Below are 22,297 nucleotides of genomic sequence, written 5' to 3'. Positions count from 1 at the left end.
CACTGGGTATGGCCTTAGTGACAGCGCCTCTATGCGGGAAAGTTCACTATTTTTGTCGTTATTTCCTTTTTCTGCTGTTTTTTGGAAATGCAAAATAGCAATGATTACTTGTGATAATTTAGTAACGATAATTCGAAAGGCAATATGGTCGATATTACAAATTTAACAGGAGATATGAAAAAACTAAAATATCCGCTCTGGATTTTTCTGCTGTTATTGACAATCAGTTTTTTATTAAGAAAGCTTTTTAATCTGGCTGTCATGTTAATACAAACATAATTTTAATGAAAAAAAAGAGCTAAGAGCTCATATGGCACTTGTGACGAGGCAAGAAGAGCTAAGAACCAAGAGATCATATGGTATGAGCTCTAGCAAAATTCTATAAATCAATAGATTGATTTAAAAAGGAAAATAAGAGGCTTAATGCCGGTCAAGATTTAAAATAAGAGCTCTGAGTCACAAAGTCCTTCTAAATATCAAAATTCATTAAGATCCGATCACCCACTCGTAAGTTATAAATACCTAATTTTTCCTCTCCCTTTTGCCCCCCAGATGGTCGAATCTGGGAAAACGACTTTATCAAGTCAAATTGTGAAGCTCCCTGACACGCCTACCAATTTTCATCGTTTTAGCACGTCCAGAAGCACCAAACTCGCCAAATCACTGAACCCCTCCCCTCAACTCCCCCAAAGAGAGCGAATCCAGTATGGTTCAGTCAATCACGTATCAAGGACATGTGTTTTTTCCACCAAGCTTCATCCCGATTCCTACACTCCAAGTGTTTTTCCAAGATTTCCCCCTCCAACTCCCCCCAATGTCAAAAGATCTGGTCGGGATTTGAAATAAGAGCTCTGAGACATGAATTCCTTCTAAATATCAAATTTCATTACGATCCGATCACCTGTTCGTAAAATAAAAATACCCCAATTTTCACGTTTTCCAAGAATTCCGGTTTCCCCCTCCAACTCCCCCGAATGTCACAGGATCTGATCGGTATTTAAAATTAGAGCTTTAAAGCGCAAGATCCTTCTAAATATCAAATTTGATTAAGATCTGGTCACCCTTTCGTAAGTTACAAATGCCTCAATTTTCAAAATTACCCCCCCCCCCCCCAACTCCACCAAAGAGAGCAGATCTGGTCCAGTTATGTCAGTCACGTATCTTAGACAGGTTTTGATTCTTCCCATCCAGTTTCATCCTGATCTCACCTCTTAAGTATTTTCTAATATTTCTGGTTCCCCTTAACCGCCCCCCCCTCCAATTACGCTGGATCCGGTTGAGATTTAAAATAAGAGATCTGAGTTACGAGATCCTTCTAAATATGAAGTTTCATGAAGATCCGATCATTCCTTCGTAAGTTAAAAATACATCATTTTTTCTTATTTTTCAGAATTACCCCCCCCCCCCCACAATTGATCGGATCCGTTCCAATTATGTAAATTACGCATGCAAGACTTCTGCTTATTTGTCCAACCAAGTTTCGTCCCAATCCCTCCAATCTAAGCGTTTTCCATCATTTTAGGTTTCCCCACCCCAAACTTCCCCCAATGTCACTAGATCCGGTCAGGATTTAAAATAAGAGCTGTGAGACACGATATCCTTCTAATATCAAATTTCATGGAGATCCAATCACCCGTTCGTAAGTTAAAAATACCTCCTTTTTTCTAATTTTTCAGAATTACCCCCCCCCCCCAACTACCCCAAAGAGAGCGGATCCGTTCTGGTTATGTCAATCAAGTATCTAGGACTCGTGTTTTTTTCCCCACCAAGTTTCATCCCGATCCCTCCACTCTAAGTGTTTTCCAAATTTTAGTTTCCCTCCTCCCAACTCCCCCCCCAATGTCACCAGATCCGGTCGGGTTTGAAATAAGAGCTCTGAGCCACGATATCCTTCAAAATATCAAATTTCATTGAGATCCGATCACCCGTTCGTTAGTTAAAAATACCTCATTTTTTTTTATTTTTCAGAACTCCCCCCCCCCCTAACTACCCCAAGGAGAGCGGATCCGTTCCGTTTATGTCAATCATCTATCTAGGGCTTGTATTTATTTTAACCACCATGTTTCATCCCGATCCCTCCAATCTAAGTGTTTTCCAAGTTTTAGGTTTCCCCCTGCCAACTCCCCGCCCCCATCACCAGATCCGGTCGGGATTTAAAATAAGAGCTCTAAGGCACGATATCCTTCTAAACATCAAATTTCATTGAGATCCGATCACCCGTTCGTAAGTTGAAAATACCTCATTTTTCTAATTTTTAAGAATACCCCCCCCCCAACTACCCCAAAGAGAACGAATCAGTTCCGATTATGTCAATCATGTATCTGGGACTTGCACTTATTTTTCCCATCAAGTTTCATCCCGATCCCTCCACTCTAAGTGTTTTCCAAGATTTTAGGTTTCCCCCCTCCAACTCCCCCCAATGTCAACAGACCCGGTCGGGATTTAGAATAATAGCTCTGAGACACAATATCATTCCAACATCAAATTTCATTAAGATCCAATCACCCGCTCCTAAGTTAAAAATACTTCATTTTTTCTATTTTTCCGAATTAACCGCCCCCCCCCCAGATGGTCAAATCGAGAAAACGACTATTTCTAATTTAGTCAGGTCCGGTCCCTGATACGCTTGCCAAATTTCATCGTCCTAGCTTACCTGAAAGTGTCTAAAGTAGCAAAACCGGGACTTTAGGTTTCCCCCCTCCAACTCCCCCCAATGTCATCAGATCCTGTCGGGATATAAAATAATAGCTCTGAGACACAATATCATTCCAAACATCAAATTTCATTAAGATCCAATCACCCGCTCATAAGTTAAAAATACTTCATTTTTTCTTGCGAATTAACCGGGCCCCCACTCCCCCCCCAGATGGTCAAATCGGGAAAACGACTATTTCTAATTTAATCTGGTCTGGTCGCTGATACGCTTGCTAAATTTCATCGTCCTAGCTTACCTGGAAGTGCCTAAAGTAGCAAAATCGGGACCGACAGACAGACCGACAGACAGACAGACAGACCGACAGAATTGGCGATTGCTATATGTCACTTGGTTAATACCAAGTGCCATAAAAACACAAACACAAAAAACTGTGGGATTTATTTTTGAAAAGAAGTTATAAGGCATTTGGGTAAAGATAGAACGCACTAATTATCTCCAGACCACAATGAGATGTGTACCTCCACCTGGTATACATATCAGAATGCCACGTGTGCCGCAGAGTTCCACCACGTTTGGCACAATTCCGCCAATCCCGGCATGCACCAGCTGGTGTTCTTGATTCCTCGAACACAGTTCCTCGAACACAGAAAACGTGGAAAACAGTGCTTCCACTACCTACGAATTTTTCAGGGTCTCCAAGAATTTTCCATAAAGGAAATTAGGTTCTTCATATTTCTTCAAAATTAATGTTAACGTAAATTAACGATTAGTATTTCGTGCTAAAATTCAATATATTTACGAACTTTAATTTCCGGGGAAATTCTCGAGAGCCTAGCCTTCTTTTGGATGAATTTTGGGGAGACCCCAGAGAATCGAATATAGAAGCTCTGTTATAAATGCTTCTTTGAGAAATTGTATTCCATATTGTCTTATAGACAGGGCCAATTTTTTTCTGGCTAATTCATACTGTTTAAACAATCATTTCTTTTTGATACAAAATACTCTTGAAACTTATGATTTCTTTTGTTCTTAAAGACTATCTTCATCATGGTTCAACTATGATTAGTAAGATAATCTTATTTGATGGCACGACTAAGCAGAATATAGTCTTTTCAAAGAGTTCCGAACTTTAACTCGCGTGGGGTCGGTCATCATTAAGATATGACATTCATGCCCACCCGAAAACTCAACTCTGTCACGGCCCATTAATTATTAAGTTCTCAAAAAAAGTTGTAATCTTATGAACAAAAGATAGCGATGAAAATGATGATGAATTTCCGATGACATATTGCAAATTCCAGCCTAGGTGATTGATGACGTAATTGAGATCATGATTAAGCAATTTATTGCTTTAAATTAGACATCCAACGGTGACCGGCACGAAATTTAGACTTGCCTGACAATTAAACAAGAACAAAAGACCACTTCGAGTCTTAAGAGCCTGCATTATAGTAAGCATCCAGCAGAGATCACCTTCTGATTTAGTTTACTTTTACTGGACTCACACTTAGTTTGTTAGAGCTCGTCCGTAATTGCGAGTCCCAAGGCTAGTTGCAAGAAAGGCTGTTACAGTGTCGGCACGTTGGCATGAATTTTAGAAGGAGGGGTGTAATTTCAGGGGCAATCATATTTGAATAGTAGTATAAGATAAGAATTATATAAAAACTGAGGAGGTAGGGGGTAGCGCCTTTAATTTCTGAAAATGCAGAGGGCGGATATAATTTTTTAAATCTATGGTGGGGGTAATTTTGTCGTCTTTTTCTTTATTTTCAATTAAAAACGGTATATTTTAGAATATAGTAGGGGGGAAATCACGGGGCGGGGGGTAATTGTCCCCTCCCAATTGACACACTTTAAGAGGGATAGAACATTATTCACAAGTTTCTTGTGAACAAGTTCCAGCAGAGAATTAAACATTTTAAAGAGGCCTGAGGGAAAGGTTTGACGAACAAGCAAAAAATTTAGGGATATTTTTAAACTAAATGTAATCACGAAAAAAATTTAAGCTGAAGTTTTGGGAAGTGAGGATATGGGGATTGTGATTCCTCCCCTTATCGGAGAAGGTCCAGCAGCAACCATATTCCTTTCCCATGCCTAGAAATGAGTAAAATATGAATGTGCAAATTTTGAACATATAATGGATGTCGAAATATCTTAATCGAGGGACTTAGACTTAGGTCTTTCCATTTCAAATGGTGTATAAGGTGACACCAGTGCCTCTCCAAAACAACTTCTCTTGCGCTTTACACCAAAGATCTTTGAGCAACGATCAAGTAGAATCTTGAAGCAAAAAAAGAAAAGAAACTGTCGCTCTATAGGTCTGTCACTCCTATATAACATAAATAAATAAAAAAAAAAACTTTTCTTGGTTGAAAGCGTAGAGTTTAAGAAAAGAGATTTACATATCAAACAGTTCGTGGTAAAAAAAAAACTGCAAGTAAGGAGTGACTCGGCCCATTTGCCCATAATTTTCAGAAAACTACTTTGCCCAAAGTTGTTTTCAACTGAAAGCAAGGAGCAACATTAAATGTTAAAACATACAGAAATTATTCTATACATGAGAATCCCTTCCTCGCCCCTCGCTCCTTACGCTAAAGTTTGACTTTTTGTTACAATTCTTTGAGAAAAACTGCTCAAGCACAAGGGTTGTTGAATTTGAGTGAGAAATCTTTTTAAAGAACTTTAAGACTTCGGCGGTAAGACCAATGGTTAAGGAAGGAACTCCCTCATATACGAAATGGTTTCCTTTGTTTTAAGTTTTAGTGTTGCTCCTTACCTTCATGATTTGTCCTCCCACAAACCTCCTCCTCCAATAAAAACAAGAGCAACAAACTAAACAAGCTGAAATGGTGATGCAGTAGTTGTTCATGAAATAAACCCTTGTCCTGATCATAAGCGAAGTATTTGATTTTGTTCACAAACATTATAATCGACTCTGCTATGTGGCTTTAACCCTAGCCCGGATTCTTTTTAAAGTGGTTTAATTCGTTTATTTAGGGATCACCTTAAACTCAGTTCATTTTTAAAACAGGTTACATTTTTTAAAAGGTTTTTACAATTACATAAAAACCAAAATTTTTTATCCTTGTGTTGGGTGGTCGCCATTGAATTATTTGTCTTACTAATTGTTTTTAATATTCGGTATATGGCGACTCATACTTACTTACGACACGACTGCCTGTCCATGGATTATTCTTTGCGGTTGATTGTGTATGGCTATGCTGTTTGACCTATGTAATTGGATGGATGAGTAAGGTTAAAGCCTCGTTCAAGTACTGATCTATTTAAATTACTAAAGTAGGAAAACAGTCTTCTTAATTGATAATTATTTTTTATAGTTTATTATTTTTATATTTGGTTTTATAGTGCGGGTTTGTTTCTGTGTTTTTTTTGTTGCAGTGGCGATTTCTCTTTTTTTTTCTATATAATCTTCTCAGCATGTAGTCTAAATTTCTCCGGCACTTACGTGTTATATGATGATCGCTGATCAAAGTTTATGTTAGTTGTGCCTTTCGTTTATGTTATTCTACTGTGCTCATGCCTGTATATTTGGCTTTAAAACAAACTTATCTGTCTATCTGTCTATCTATCTATAGCAGCCACACTTCGTTCTTGATCTCTAATGAAACCGGTTTTCTGTGTTCACTTGGAGATAATCAGATTAGCCTGAACGAGTTAAACGGTATCTATGCAGATGTATTTTAATTAAATATACAATATCTAGAGGTGGCTAAGTCAAGTATTTATCATAAGGCTTTCTGGGTGGCCTGCTTTCCATAGTTTTCTGTAGCAGTTTCCATCAATTTTATTACTAAACTACTACATTTTCATAATATTTCATTATGATTAACCTAACTTAACTTCTTTGGTGTGGTCGCTGTAACCAATAGAACTAAGGATAAAAAAGGACCAACTTTCGAAATGCCAACACTGAATTTTATAATATTTTTTATCACGTATCGTTACGCAATAAATGATACTGTAGTCTTATGGCACACCAAACTTCTAGTTTTACAGATGACACTCTAGTCGTTTAAGAGGATGGTAACCTCACACTTAATTGTGGGCATTTCTGTTCATTTCAAGTTCAACTTGAAAGTTAATTTTAACCTACAATGTTCTAGGTTTCATTCATTCATCCGGAGTGACTTTTATTTTTTTCAAGTTTGACTTTTTTTCTTTCAATGTCTGTTTGACTGATACAACTGATTTCTGCAATTTTATTTCTGCGAGATAGAAGATCTTGGTCTCTGTTTACGCTCTCGTATACTGGGCATTAGTATCTTGAATTTTTTTTTTTAATGGACTATTTTATACTGAGCCTTCAAACATTTTTCTGCTCCATTCCGATAAATGTGCATATCCATTTAACAAATTTTTCTACACTATCTTCACACCTTCCTATAAACCTAATAAAACTTGATTTTACCAGTGATTTAGATTCAAAGAGAACAGCCGCACGGCCATTGATTGGTTGAAACGTCATTATATTTGAAGAATTCAGATCATTTCAGACATCAAACTACGAAGTAATAGAACGGGATGAAGCGTTGATTGTGTTTTTTGAATTCTTAAAAATTTGCTCGTAAAATATAACTAACAGTTTTCTCGTACTCCAAACAAATTTTCAACTTAAGGCAATGCGATACCTCAAAAATAATTTTGCAAACGTCAGCGTCGGCTGAACGTCTCAAAGACAAAGGGCTTATTAGCGAATTTGCTCAAGAGAATAGTTATACTTGAAAGCAGTCGAGAATATGCAGTTTGATAGCAAAATTGTACTGAAAAATAAGTGAAATTGCACTTCGCTTTTGTCGGTGAGTTTGACAATGAAAGTGGATTGGCACTCGAGGGAACTCTCAAAGCGGTCTAATTACTCAAATGGTTATTCGTTTGAACTAATTTTTAGTTTTTTTCCAAGTAGATATGCTGGAATATTTTTAGGGACTGCCGTTTCCTGACCCTTAAATAGAAAATTGTTCTGTTTATTCGAAAAAAACAGAATTTGTGCTTTCTGACGATGCAAGTTTCGTTAAAACTGAATATCTCTAACACAAAACTGGTAAAGAAGTTTTTCTAAGATTTCTGGGAAAAAAGATATCGACCTTTAATTTTCTCCCATTTCGTCTAGTTGGATCTCTTATGCAAGCTGTACGAGCTATGGGAAGACCACCCAATTAATCTTAAATAGTTACCAAGCAAACTAACAAAGTTTATAATGGACGAGATACGGTGATTTCTCAAAGTAGCGCACCGCCTTAAACGACTAAATAAAAAAAAGAAATACAACAAGAAGAAATTACAAGGAGCACATGCTCTAGTGGAAGCGAAATTTATTTATAATATTAAAAAGGTGCCTAAAAATTATATTTTTATAAATATTTCATTAATATTTTTCTCTTTACAGCAGAATTGTCCTTTGCTAAAATTCTATTTAGCAAAAATAGTGACGAAGACCACACTGCCTTTCCATAACAAACAAATAAAAAGTAGAAACAATCTTTTCAAGACAATGGAAATCAGTTCTGTGAATATTTCGGCCCTATGTCCAAGGGCCGTCTTCAGCACAATACGAGAACAAGAGAGAAAATATGTATGTATAAATAAACTTACATTAAACTGTGAGAATTAAAACCAAATAATTTTTTCTAAAAACTTTTTTAAAAGCAGCCCTAGCATCCTTACTTCAACGAAGTTCAACCAGGACTGACAAAAAAAAAATGAAAGTGAGAATATAAATTCATTCAAACTAAAGATAACAAAGTGATTAAGTGCAATTTCTCAGAGCCAGTCTTGCTTTTTTAGCAGCCTGTCTCAAAGGCCTTGTCGCAGCTGGTTCAATATCTATATATATAAAAATAAGTTGTCTGTCTGTGTGTCTGTCAACTGACGTCATATTTGTGTGTCGACTGACGTCATGTTTGTCGACTGACGTCATTATAAGGATTGAGCATTATTCCATCATGAAGTTGTTTGTCGACTGACGTCATGTTTGCCGACTGATGAAATTACAGACCGGGACACCGAGACACAAATGACGACCGGGATACCGGGAATATAAATGACAACCAGGACACTCAAAGAGAAATTAAAGACTGGGACACCGGGGCACAATTAACGACCGGGACACAGGGAATATAAATGACGACCGGGACACAGGGACACAACTACAACGGGGACGCCGGGGGGCACAGGGGGGATATATAAATGACCGACCGGGGGACACAACTACAATGGCGCGTAACTAATATGGCGCGAAAAAAGCTAAAAAATGAAAAAACCTAAAAAGAAAAAAACTTTAAAAAAGGAAAAAAATAAAAAAGGCAAAAAACTAAAAAGAAAAAATTCTAAAAAGACTAAAAAAGCTGCAAAACTAAAAAAAGAAAAACTAAAAAAGAAAAACTACAAAAGAAACTATATCTGTATATATAAAAATAAGTTGTATGTATGCAAGTTTGTTTGTTTGTGGGTTTGCATATGGCGTCATTATAAGTATATAAGGGTTTGTATATGACCTCATTATAAGATGACATTACAGACCGGGACACCGGGACACAAATGACGACCGGGACACAGGGAATATAAATGACGACCAGGACACTCAAAGAGAAATTACAGACCGGGACACAAATGACGACCGGGACACAGGGAATATAAATGACGACCGGGACACAGGGATACAGCTACAACGGGGACGCCGGGGGGCACAGGGGGATATATAAATGACGACCGGGACACAGGGAATGTTCGATTAGCAATCACCATCAACAAAGCTCAAGGGCAATCATTACAATAATGAGGTATTAGATCTGAATATGGATTGGTTTTCCCATGGACAATTGTATGTTGTATGCTCAAGAGTCGGTAAACCTGACAATCTATTTATGGGCACAGACAATGGGACAGCGAAGAATGTTGTATATTCGTAAGTTTAACTTTGTAAAAATATATATATATATATATATATATATATATATATATATATATATATATATATATATATATATATATATATATATATATATATATATATATATATATGTATATATATATATATATATATATATATATATATATATATATATATATATATATATATATATATATATATATATATATATATCACAGGTGGGACACAGGGACACAACTACAATGGCGCTTAACTAATATGGCGCGTAACGACTTACGCGCGCGGGGGGGGGGGGGCGCGAAGCGCCACCCCAACAGCTAGTACTATTATAAATCGGTTTAGTAAAATATTTTGTTAGATCATTTAAATTTGAGTATAAAGAATTTAGTGAGTATTCCCCTAAGTCCTTGTTCAAAGAATTATTATTGTTTATTTTGAGATTAATTTCGATTGATTCTCGAACCACCTGTTTTATCCCCAAATCATTACTGATGAGTGAAGATTTTTCAAAAAGTATCGTGTGGGACGGATTATTAAATATATACCAACTTAAAGCAGAATCAAAGGAGTTGTTGGAACTATTTGAAATTAATGCATTGTCTATGTCTTTTTTATGCTGCTGTAACCGTTTTTCTAGATTCTGATGGGTCCTGCCGACATAGTAATTTCCACAATCACAGGGTATTTGATAGACCCTCTTTGGCGAGTAACTGGGGTCTTGTATTTACCCGAATTTAAGAAATTAATGATTTTAAAATTATTAGTAAAAACTACGTACAGATTATTTTTTGCGCAAGTATTTTTAATTTTGTGGTGGTTTTTGGGATATACGGAAGATAGACAATATTTGAGGGCTTATCAGTAGCCTCACATTGTGAAATATCTTCTTCGATTTTACAAGAATGTCTTTTTGTTCTACGGTTAATTATTTTATTGACAAAAAAATGGGGTATCCAGTACCAAAAAGAATATCTCTGATAAAGTTTGTTTCTGCATTTATATACGAATCGGAGCAAATATTCAGGGCACGACCAATGAGGGAAGTTACAACTGCTCTTTTTACTTGTGGGGGGTGATTTGAAGTAAAGCGAAGATATCTATTGTTTTGTGTTGGCTTTCGATAGATATTAAAATCCAGTTGATCAGCATTACGAATAATTAACACATCTAAGAACGGTAGTTTATTTTCAATTTCAACTTCTAGGGTGAACTGCAAATTTCGGTCATAAGTGTTAAGATGATCTAAGAAGCCCGCAGTTCAGCTTCCCCATAATTCCAAAGTGAAATTACGTCATCCATATAACGACCCCAATTTTCAACATAAATATTTCTCGACATAAATATTTGCCAGTAGCCTGGATAAAGGTGCCCCCATGGGTAACCCATTTTTTTTGCTTATAAAGCACACCAGAGTCATTAAAATTTCACAATCGTTTCCCGTCACTTAACCGAGGCTTCAGTGTCACTTAATCGAGGCTTCCTTATTTGTTCTTATAAACAGAGCGTTCCTATAATTCAAGGCCATATCCATGATATTTTTTCAGGGGGAGGGGGTTCTAGGGGGGTGTTTTTGTTCTTACGGATTACAAAAACTTACGTAACGCAATAGAAATTAGTTCGCATGTAGTTTTTGCTTTTGTAGTGGGTGGTTCAATCAGGGCAACCCTCCTCCTTGACACAGCTCTGCTACAGGCCAAAGGTTCAACACCGTTCTTCTTTTAAGAGGATAAACAATTTGAGGTCTAACATTTGAATGTTAGCCTAAATATCCCGATTATGAGTCGTAAGCGCTCTGGAGATTACGATGTATCTACTTAAGCAAACAAATATTAAAGAAAATATTTTTGGATCCAATGCTTATGGTTTATTAAATATTGGGTGCTAATACTTTATTTATGGCCCCTGAATATCAATATACCTTACACTTCAGGTCAAGAATCCAAAAGTAAGAGGCTACTGTTTACGTATAATTTTACGAGGGTTTCGAGGTGATAAGAAACCTTAAACAATTAAGTTGTAAATAAAGCGTCTTCAAAGTGACCGTCAAATCATTGATATATTAGGTAGAGATTGGACAATTGGGTATGAAACCAGTAAAATATGGTTAGACTTTTAAACCATTTGTTTAGTTGACGCTTACGGAGTAAAACCTAGTAGATGCCCATTAATGATTAACTACAATACATTTGGTGTACCAACTATCTAAGCATAAAAATCAAGAAACCTTTCAGCATGAGAATCTAGAAGTAGTCCAATATAAGGGAAACAATCGAAATTAGCAACAATCTCTTCCGCAGGAATTATAAAAGCTGCTCAATCTGCTATTAGTCTATCATTGGCAAAATTAATGAACGCTTACACGTGTATAGAAAGCTGCAGTGTAGTTGACTCGTAAGGAATTTTAGTTCTGATATACTCAGATTTTTGCTACAAATTAAATTAAGATAAAATGTTTTGCATAAGATTTTTGAATTATCATTTTTTAGGAGTAATTCAATTGAAGAAAACAAGGCTAAAGCAGAGTCAAAATTTCCACAACGCAGAAACTCTGACATCTCGATAATGAAGTCGAAGGCCATTCAACTAGATACAAAAGGAAACAATCTAATGCCAATAAAAAGAAAAAGGAAACTTGGCTATAAGGGAAAAAAGAAAATGATAGGAAAGAAAATCCCGCCAGAGCTTTCTAATAGTATAGACGAACAAGGAGATTTTTCAAAAGCTCGATCTGTATGTAGCAACATTTCAGGACTGACAAAAGAGCAAGTAGGTCTTTTTTCCTTTTTGTTCATTTTTATTTTCGACTGGACAATGTTTTTTTACAACCAGTTTTATTACTTTGTCTTGGGATCCGGAACTGATGACATTTCTCTTGCTATATCTTTTGAAGGTATAAAAATTAAGCCAAAATATGGTCCTAAAGTAATTTATATAATTTTTCTTATTCACCTTTGGAAAAAAAAACTGTTCTCGTGAATAATGATATTGTAAGACATTCCCTTCCGTTTTGGGCACAGTGATATGCTAATTTGGATCTAAAGATTCGGAAACCCTCAAAAGTAGCCAATTTATTTTACAAAATGTAATAGATGTTATAAACACACCATATCCTGCACTGAAGCTCTCTGCTTGTATATTTTTCTTAGAGTTTGAATTCACAACTTAAATGATGATTAACTTACTTTTTGTTTATTTCCAAAACTGCCACTTTCAAGCGTATTTAATTAAATTACCAGCATTATCACAGATGTTAAATAAAGTTGAAATAATACTAGTATTTACTATACATTCTTGACAGGGTCAAATGAATCTGATGCAATTAAATTTAGCAGATGTTTGGGTGACTGTTGCGACTTCCTATTTTTGCTATGATCTACAGTACTGTACGGCTGAGAAAAGTGGAGTACAATCTAAAAAATACAACTATAATTTACGGGTATTTAAATAAACAATTACCTGTTAAAAGGTAAAGGATGCGGCATTTAGACTTTACAGTCCGTACCGGCGGTGCTGATCTCCGTTTCTTGGCCCTTCAGCCAGGAAGTGCAATGGGGGGTTGGGGGCCAGCCAACCTGCGCTTTCGCACACCCTTCCTGTTTACCTTCCCCAGATTTCTCCAGGTACCCATTTAGAGCTGGGTCGACTCTGGCTAAGCTTACAGGATCACGCCACTGACCCCCGTCCCAAACTGAAGAATTGGGTACACCGGGATTCGAACCCGCGTCCTCTCAGACACAGGATCCCGAATCCAGCGCACAATTACCTGTTACTTATTAAAAATGATTACTTGTAAAAGCTAAAAGTATAAAATTTACTAAAGATTAAAACCAGGGTTATACTTGTGCTCTTTGTGTGAACTACCTTCTTGAAGCCCAATATTTAGATTACCAAGGGCAGTGACAACGGAATCTGATTGGTTGAATTGGTTCAATGGCAAGTAAGACAACCATATACCTCTTTAAATTTGGTGAAACCGGACAATTTTAATTAAAAGGACAACTGTATGCAGCTAAATGGTTTTTGGTACTAAATAAAAGAAAATAAATAAAAAAATACTATGGTGAAAAATCATCCAAAACTCTGCCAAGAACATATGGCACCAAATATCTGAAGATAGTACAACTTTCCTTTGAAGGGGTAGTTATCTTTGGGAATCAACCGGTTGTTAATGTTTGAGTATTAACGAGTGAATAACTTCGTCATTTTTTGTTTTGCTTATTTATTTTGACGGTGCAACACTGACGAAAACGTTGTATTAAATACATCGTAGTTTGAAAACGACCTAAAGAAAAACATTGTAGTTTTGGATAGACATACGATGGGTCCAGGGGAGGGCGGAATAATTCTTTTTATTTCCTTCAAGCCTCAAGGAAATTATCCTTCTTTTTACATTAAATCTGTAAAATAATACTTTGTAAAAGCTACCTTTTATTCAAAAATTTCTTATACTTTTTCTTAGGGATGAAAAAAGGCGGTATTTTTATCCTATGATGGAGCTGATGTTTAGAAAATGGTATATTCTCGTTTTTTTTGGAGGAAGACCGTCCCTCATTTTTGGTCTTGTAGGAATCAGTGCTCTCCCATTCCATCTTGGCTCCCTTTTTCATTTTCATCTCCAATGGCTAACGACAAGTCAAGACTAACATTAAGACGGATTCCAAATTGGGGCTTTGAATATTCGTACCCCTTAATTCTGGTGACAAAAACGAAACAGGAGATTGCCAGCATTTAACCTTTCTTTAAATTATAAAGATTCACAACGTGAAATAATGTGAAGCTCTGTTGCCAAATATTTTACTTTTGTTTCTTTAGCTGATTATTAAACTTTATTTTTCGATTTCATGATGAAGTAGGCCTAATTTTTAAACACAATGACCTCGAATGCTATTCAGGGTCTCGGATAATGAAAATACGACCTAGGAATACAGTTCAAATATTTTTCGGCATTGTTTTTCTACCGTTAATTTATTATTTTTCCATCGACTGTGTTTCTGAAGCTATTCTTTTTTTTTAAAGCAAATAAGATGTAAAATACAAAATCTACACAGAAAAACTTTTATAAGAATACTTTGATTTATTTTAGTAAGAAGGCTTTGCTCATTTTTCCAACTTTTTCTTCCGTGACATCCACTCCCTTGAAACTCGTCTTACTCTTTCGAAAAGATAAATAAAACACAGCAGAATATGACAATTGCTCTCAGTTTTTGTATGCAGGAATCTACGTCTCTTTTTAATAGCGTCTCTTCCTTGCACCACTAATTATTGACAAGACGTTCTGCCTTTTAGACAAAGACTCTGATGCTGATATCAGGTGCAGATACAAAATTAATGTTTAAGGATGGGGCACTGATAAGATTCGGCTCCACCATTGATATTTTTGCTCCTCCAGCCCTTTAATTACTGCAAATTTTGACGTTCTGGAGGGGGGAGCCCCCGCAAAAACACTGCCTGGATCCGCATCTGGCTAACACTGAAAAGGCATTAAACAATTTATTAATTGTTAGTAATAGTTTAATTGGTATTTATGTATTATACAAGAAACACTCGAGAATTTGGATCACGAAAATCAGGTAGGACAATAACCGGTTAATTTACAATGCATAGTGATAGAATATAGTATCTCACAATGGATGTTCAAATTCAGATTTAGGATTTGTCAAGGGCCGTTGAACAGGCAATTACATTTTTCCAGGATGAGGGGACAATGCGTAATCTAACCTAACCTTCATTAGCATTAACCAAACTTCACTTCTCGAGTGTTTCTGGTTTAATAAATAAGTATTGTTTAATCTTCTTTATACAAGCTGATCAGTAGATAGGAAGAGTGACAACATACGCAGAAACTCAATTTTCAAAGTCCTTACTTTTGGAATCAAAATTTTAGGAAACCATAGAAAAAATCGTAGAGATCACTATATTTCTTAATTTTAGAACTGCACCACATTTTGTATCTTAAAGGTCTTTTGGTGCAGGGGAAGGGCAATGTTCCTCCATGGGTGCTTGATAAATGGGCTGTGAACTCTATACACTAGGTTTCCACATCGTTCTGCCTGACCCTCAACAGGTCTGCATATTATCCTGCTCGCTATTGCTTCTTCTTCAGTTCTATGCCGACACTGCGTCACCTATATATGTCAGAGTGCACGAGGAGTGTAGCCCCTAAGTAGATATTTTTTGGTACTTGTCGGCTATATGAAACGCGCCCAAAAGTGAAGTTAGGTTAATCCTAATAAAAATTAAAAAAAACTGATTATAAGATAATACTTAAGAAATAAAATTAAGGAAACCTAGCCCAACCTAACGTAACGTAACCTAATCCCCACCCAGAACCGTAATGTGCAAATATATAGCCCAAATTATAAAAGTCCAATTCATTCTGTCTAAGTACAATGAATTGTATCATCCGGCACTTATTTTTGTAGCTATGAAACCGATTTTCTTAGATGTAACCTAAGCATAATTCTTGAATGTTTCCAATAACCGACGAGTACCGATTTTGAAAATGTTTTAAAATGTTTTATCCAACATTATTGATTACAGATGCGAGTATGTCGAAAAAGCCCCGATACAACAAGCGTGGCAATGCAAGGTCTTCAGCAATCTGTCTATGAATGTCAATTTCAATTTCAAAAACATCGATGGAATTGTTCGTCATTAAGCAAAAAGAACAAAAACCCTCAAGCAAGCGTCTTACTACAGCGAGGTAAGATTTAGAATAATCCATTTAGACAAACAGAATTGAAGGTACTGCTGTAGGAGCTCCAATTCATGAAACTATAGGGGGCGAGGCAGAATATATTTTCAATCTTTATGGGGCAAGTTTGTTGCTTTTTGAATTTGAAAAAAAAAGATACTTTTGAATGAAGATACACGACAAGTATTCTCCAAAATCTAGAGGGGGGTGCATAAAGATTGATGACCGTTGTGATCTAGGAGCTTATCTCTCATATCCCGCCTTAAATTTTCATAGAAAGATGCTTCTTTCTTAGAATTAATTTAGTTCTCTATAAGGCGTGCCCCAAAATGTGGCTGTCTACACGCTAAGGGTCTCAAAACTACGGAAAACCAGAATGTCACTGGGTAAGCAGGGTATTGCAGCACCAAGGACCAATCTCTACCTTTAAAAAGGCCTCATGCCTAAAAATAGTACCTGTAAACGGCTTTTTTGGTACTACACGTCGATGTGGAGCCATTCCCTGAGGTGGTTATTCTTTCAAACTCATCTTCTGATTCCGTCAAGGACAAACTCAGCGTAAACATCATATCTAGTCATTAATCTATGCTGAAACTAGCGGCACGCATGGCACCTTTGGCGTGTCACCCGTCTCGGAATACTGACAAAAAGAAAAGAAGAAAATTAAGGCAATTTCACTTTTGAAATCGCTTAAAATCAGATGCTGCTGCTCGTAAAAACAGAGACCTCGTTTTTTTACGAAGACAGACAAACTTCACAGGGTTTTCTTAGGTGGCGAAAGTCATGAAGACGTCCCTCTCACGAAATGGAAAAAACTGTTATGTGCATTGCAATATTTTGTCTTCAGAACGGACACTACTTGATTAATAGTTAGTTATTACAACTGCATCGAAATTTGTTCGCCTAAAAATATAAATCATTTCTAAATTACGACTAAACATGGTAAATTATAGCTAAACACTAGTAAATATTCCCAGTATTGAAATTGAAAATTGTTCATCTATGTTTATTCGGCAAAAACAACATGACCAAAAAGTGACCACTAATGACTATAAGGAATTACCTAAATTTACAAAATTATGTACTTTATATGTCAGATAGGCTTATATTAACTTTTTTGTCCCATATTCATAACTCAACTTTTTGTTCCTTACAAACGTGCAAAGGGGAGAGACAGTCCTACTTGTAAGGGCAGGTACATACTGAATTTTTACAACGTTAGAATAATCTTTGGCTTAATTTTGGCGTTCAATCTGGAGGTGAAAAAATTCATTAATAGTTTTAAAATAAATGAGAGTACTTTTGTCTTATAGCCACCACGCTCAATCTCAGTCAAGAAGTGGAGTTTGATTATGCTAATGAGATAAAACAAAATATGATCAAAATATAATACTTTATCAACAAAATTATGAAAACTAAAACCAAAAATTATGGAAGGGGGCCAGGCAGACCGCATTATATTAAATGCGTAACCTAAACTAACCTAACCCAACCAAAATTCAATATAAAAAATTAATTGAAATACAGCTACAATTTGGTTTCCCACCAAGCCGAAGCTAATATTGTCTGGTATAAAGACCATGAAAACCGGTTATTGTCTCATGCTCGCGATACAAGGTCTTGAGTGTGGTGGCTATAAGACAAAAGTACCTAAATAAGCTTTTATCATCAATGTTTAATACAATTTAGACTTGCGTAGTTTTACTGTGTATTCAGACCCATCACTGAATTGAACCTTCAGCTACATGGATGATTCAACGTTCAAGTAACCTGAAGTAAAAAAAAAAAATTGAAGAATGGGGTTTTAAAATTGAAGAATCATGCGTAAATATTCTATTGTTGGTTATCATAGCCAATACAGCAGCATTGACTTGATAGGGAGAGATGTGTCTCTCATCAATGGTGTCTTCCTCTTAGGTGTCTTCCGTTCACTCATTTCTTAATAAAGCAGAAATAAAACTTTAGCCTTTCGAAGGTTTTACAGTCCAAAAATGAGTTTATTTTTGTCAATATTTTCTCCCTTTTAAATTCATTACTTTAAATTCATAGAAGTAATAATCTAGTAAACAAAATTCTTATTTTTATTATTTATTGAGTTTTCAGTAAAGTGAAAATAGCACATCATCCTATGGGGATTGGAATGGCAGCAATGCCACAATCTGGTAATTTATGACTGTTTTGCATGAAACCACAACCTCTTTTGAAACCACATTGTATCGTAACATTAAGATCTCCATCCCTCTACGCTAAAATCAATCTCTCGAGATTCGTAAGTATTTAAGGGAAAACCGTTCGTCTATTTCTACCCCCTCTCTCTGCCACGTATGTTAGAACTCAATCTGCTCTGTATGGTAATTTTAGTGAAAGGAAAGCATGAAAGATAAAATAAAAAATAAGAAAGAGAAAAATAAAGAAAGTTTTTAATAGTTCCCATCAAGCTCATTAGACTAAAGATGTAATATTTAATGGCTAGGTCTCGCTTTGAAACTTGAGTGAATAAAGCCTTAGTTAGACATGACAGCAAGTAATATTGCTTTCATTTTTCTTTTCCAATGGCTGACAAAGCCAAATATAGGAATAATAAACCAAAAAAATAACAAAATATAATTGAACAAAGTGATGGATAATGCCCTTCTGCGAGACGAATGCAGCTACAGGATTTATATCAGTGTTTCATATAACCTTTCACTCTTGCATAACACCCTGACCTTACGCCCTAGTGGTGATTTATGTTGTATTTTTGTCAAAGAAGGAGCTCAATGGTTGGAAAAGAATTTAAATTAATAATATAAATAATTAAACTTGATTTTCAAGTAGTTTCTAGAGGTAAGAGATGGTCGAATTTTGGTACGGAAAGCAAAGAGGCCCATGATTGGGCATTTGCCCAACCTACCTTGAAATAGAAACTAAATATAAAAATTGCAACGTTTTTCGTCAAAAGAAAAATACGGCCCTCTTCCGGCAAAATGCCCTTCACTATCATTTAGAAAATTTTGACAGGCCTTATCAACCTCTTAAAACAAAATTAAATTGGTAGGCTACTCTTTAGCAAGATCGAAAAACTACCAGTGACACCCCCCTTGATTTTTTGACCTCCTCTAAATATTGGAAAATACTATTTTGTTAATTTTTATCGAAGATATTTTTGTTTTGGTAGTTAATTGAAAAGATCGTAAAAATTAAAATAATTAACCCCTCCATAGATTTTTAAAAGCTTATTTGACTCCCTCCCCACATTTTTGTGAAATGACGATACTAAACCCTGCCTTAGGTAATACCAGGGTGCTAGTTTTTTTTAGATCTTTTTTCACCACCTAGATTTTGAAAAAAAAGCTGTTTTGGTTGCGTTCGTTAAAAAAAGAAAATAAAAGAAGGACAATTTTGTCGCCCCTCTAGATTTTGAGGAATACCGTTTTATTTATCTTTATTTAAAAGAAACGAAAAATTACTTACCCACCCTCCAGATTTATAGTGAAATGGCTCTCTTCGATAATCTAAGGAATAAATCAAGTAACATTGATAAACAACTACTGTTTCAAAGTTTTTAAAATCTGTATATTTTCACCTTTACTCTTATGCTTCTTAAAGCTATTATTATTGTTCATTTACTTCACATTACTAATAAATTAGTTGTCAATACGGTTAATTACTAATTAAGAAAAAGGCACAAATTTTTTCAGAATTCTATAGAATATATACTTAAAAGAGAAGAGTTCTAAAGCAGCTTTACTTAGGCTATGTAAATTATTGGATGTATTGGAATTAATTAAACATAATCACTTGAATATCTGGGACTAAACGCAACAAAAATTTAGCAGTCAAGCAGTTCAAGATATTCATCCCTGGCTTAACCTTTTCATCCCTGGCTTCATATTCATCCCTGGCTTAAAAAAAAATCATCACAGCTGAGTTTGAAACTAAAAAAGGCCCAAGAAGTAAAAATCGGGCCATGAAAATAGATATTTCTATTGTTTCTTTTATCAGATTATTTATATTGTACAAGAAGTTGTCTTATTTGATCACCTAATCAGAGTGGTATTGTGAACATACAGGCTAAAAAAGGCACTAAAATTGCTCTTTTCAAATCTCCCTTGTTTATGCAGGGTTACCACAGAGAAATTAACCACATTCCAAGCTTCGGTTACGAAACACCCCAAGCCTTGAAAAAAAAATCCTTAGATATTAATATATGGGTACTTTTCGAGGGTTGTGTTTAATATATACTTTTCCTTAAGTTCCCAGCCCAGAACTGAAATCATTGAAATTATTTGGTAAAAATCCTAACCAGACTGGGGTGCAATTGCGGAGGGAGGAGGGGCATTTGCCTCTAATATAATTTGTTCCCTCCTCCTTCAGAGGTTTTGAAAATACTGTTTTGGTATTTCATTGATTTTTTTTTAAACAACAGAGTCGCCCGTAAATAGATTTAAAAAAAAAACACTAGCCCCCTTCTACATTCCGTAAATTGATAGGCTACGCCTGCAACAAGCGGTAACGCTGGTTGATGAATTTGTAGAAAATTGTAATTTTTGTAAAACAAAAATAACAATAATAACAATATTTTCGTATAAGAAATATTGATCTTTTTTTGTGTATCAATATCAGTGGTCCTACGACTATTAGCAAAGTCTTTACAACTTTGTAGCCTCTTTTGGTACCTCTTTAAAACAGAATAGCAGACAAAATTAATAAGGGAAGAAGGAGCGTAAATTTGGTAAAACGCAAATTTGAGGGAACTCAGGTATATGAAAATATCGTAAAAATCTCACGATTCGGGAGGAGGCACGAGGTTTTTAACTCACCCAGGGTGTGTACATGCCTGAATATTGTAGTACTGTTGAACCTGTATTTTTCCTAAGAAAGTTTTCACACTGCTGGGCAAGGCCGTATACAGGGGGCAGGGGGTTTGCGTCCCCCTTCCGAAATGCTTGTCTAACTCATGAAAACGTAACAAAAATGAATATAAGCAAATTTTGATGAGTTTTTAATTGTTTTGTAAATCCCCCCCCCCACACACACACAAATCCTGGAGACGACCCTACTGCTTGGTCTAAAATTTCACATGCATGAAAAATATGGCAAAGAAAACAATTATGGTCATTGCTACAAAGTGAATTGGACACATGCAGCTTTTTCAAAATGGTCCTATCTTGAAGATCCGTTGTCAGAATAGATAAACTCATCTCCTGAGATATGTTTTCTTTTGATAATACGGTCGATTTCGCGTGAGATCCGGAATTTATAAACCGTCCTTTCTCAGTTGCTTTAAGCAAGATACTTTTCAAAACATAGTTCTTTTGTTCCGCATGTGCATAGTTGATTTTCTACGCTATTTCACGGAACAGCTGTACTTGGGTAAGCACTAGGTGGCCCGCGTTATAAAGATGTCACTTCGGCTTCAATTGATCAATGTGGACTTTGTGAATTGGGTTGATAGTGATAATTAACCATAACGGGTAGCGGAAGTCTATGGGAGTCCAATCATTAGAAATGGATCTTGCTGGTGATCTCTTGGTCAATGCAAATAAAACATTTCTGCCCCCTGTTTGTTTGACACTTACCTGGACACTTCCAGGGCGCGAATACAGCTTTAGGAGGAAAGGATTTTTCGAGGAAGGAATTTCTGCACTGATCTAAAACAGTGTGTTTAGCAGTGGCGTTTCTGGCCTCGCTTGCGCCCGGGGCAAAAATTTGATTAGTGCCCCTCCCCCCTCTGTTTTCCACAAAATTTTCAGGTCGAATTAAAAAAATCCTTTATCAACAAGATTATCGACTTGTTAATTTAGTAATAATTTTATTTTTTATTTTTTACAATTTATTATTTAACTATTATGAATTTTTCTTCTTTAATTATTTTAAATATTATCATTTCATTACCATTATTTAATTATTTTGTATTTATTTCTATTTCGCTAATTAAATAATCATGCATTAATTATTTTTATTTATTAATTGTGTCCTCTAATTTATTAAAAAAAATACAAAATGATTATAACCGTTGATTAATTAATTTAAATTTTGCACCCCTGAAATTTTT

The 22,297-nt window shown here is 35.7% G+C and overlaps 1 protein-coding gene across 1 annotated transcript in view; it reads left to right on the top strand.

The window, feature by feature from the left end:
• Positions 1 to 22,297, top strand: part of LOC136033633 (protein Wnt-7b-like) — a 46,792-nt gene that overhangs the window by 6,943 nt on the left and 17,552 nt on the right. The window contains exons 2-3 of the mRNA XM_065714439.1: positions 12,053 to 12,332; positions 16,107 to 16,269. Of these exons, the coding sequence (XP_065570511.1) occupies positions 12,053 to 12,332; positions 16,107 to 16,269 (443 nt within the window). The remainder of the gene's footprint in view (positions 1 to 12,052; positions 12,333 to 16,106; positions 16,270 to 22,297) is intronic.

This window comes from Artemia franciscana, chromosome 12, assembly GCF_032884065.1.
Source record: "Artemia franciscana chromosome 12, ASM3288406v1, whole genome shotgun sequence".
NCBI lineage: Eukaryota > Metazoa > Arthropoda > Branchiopoda > Anostraca > Artemiidae > Artemia > Artemia franciscana.
Note: the sequence above shows the minus strand (reverse complement) of the source record. Positions and strands in the feature narration are given on the sequence as shown.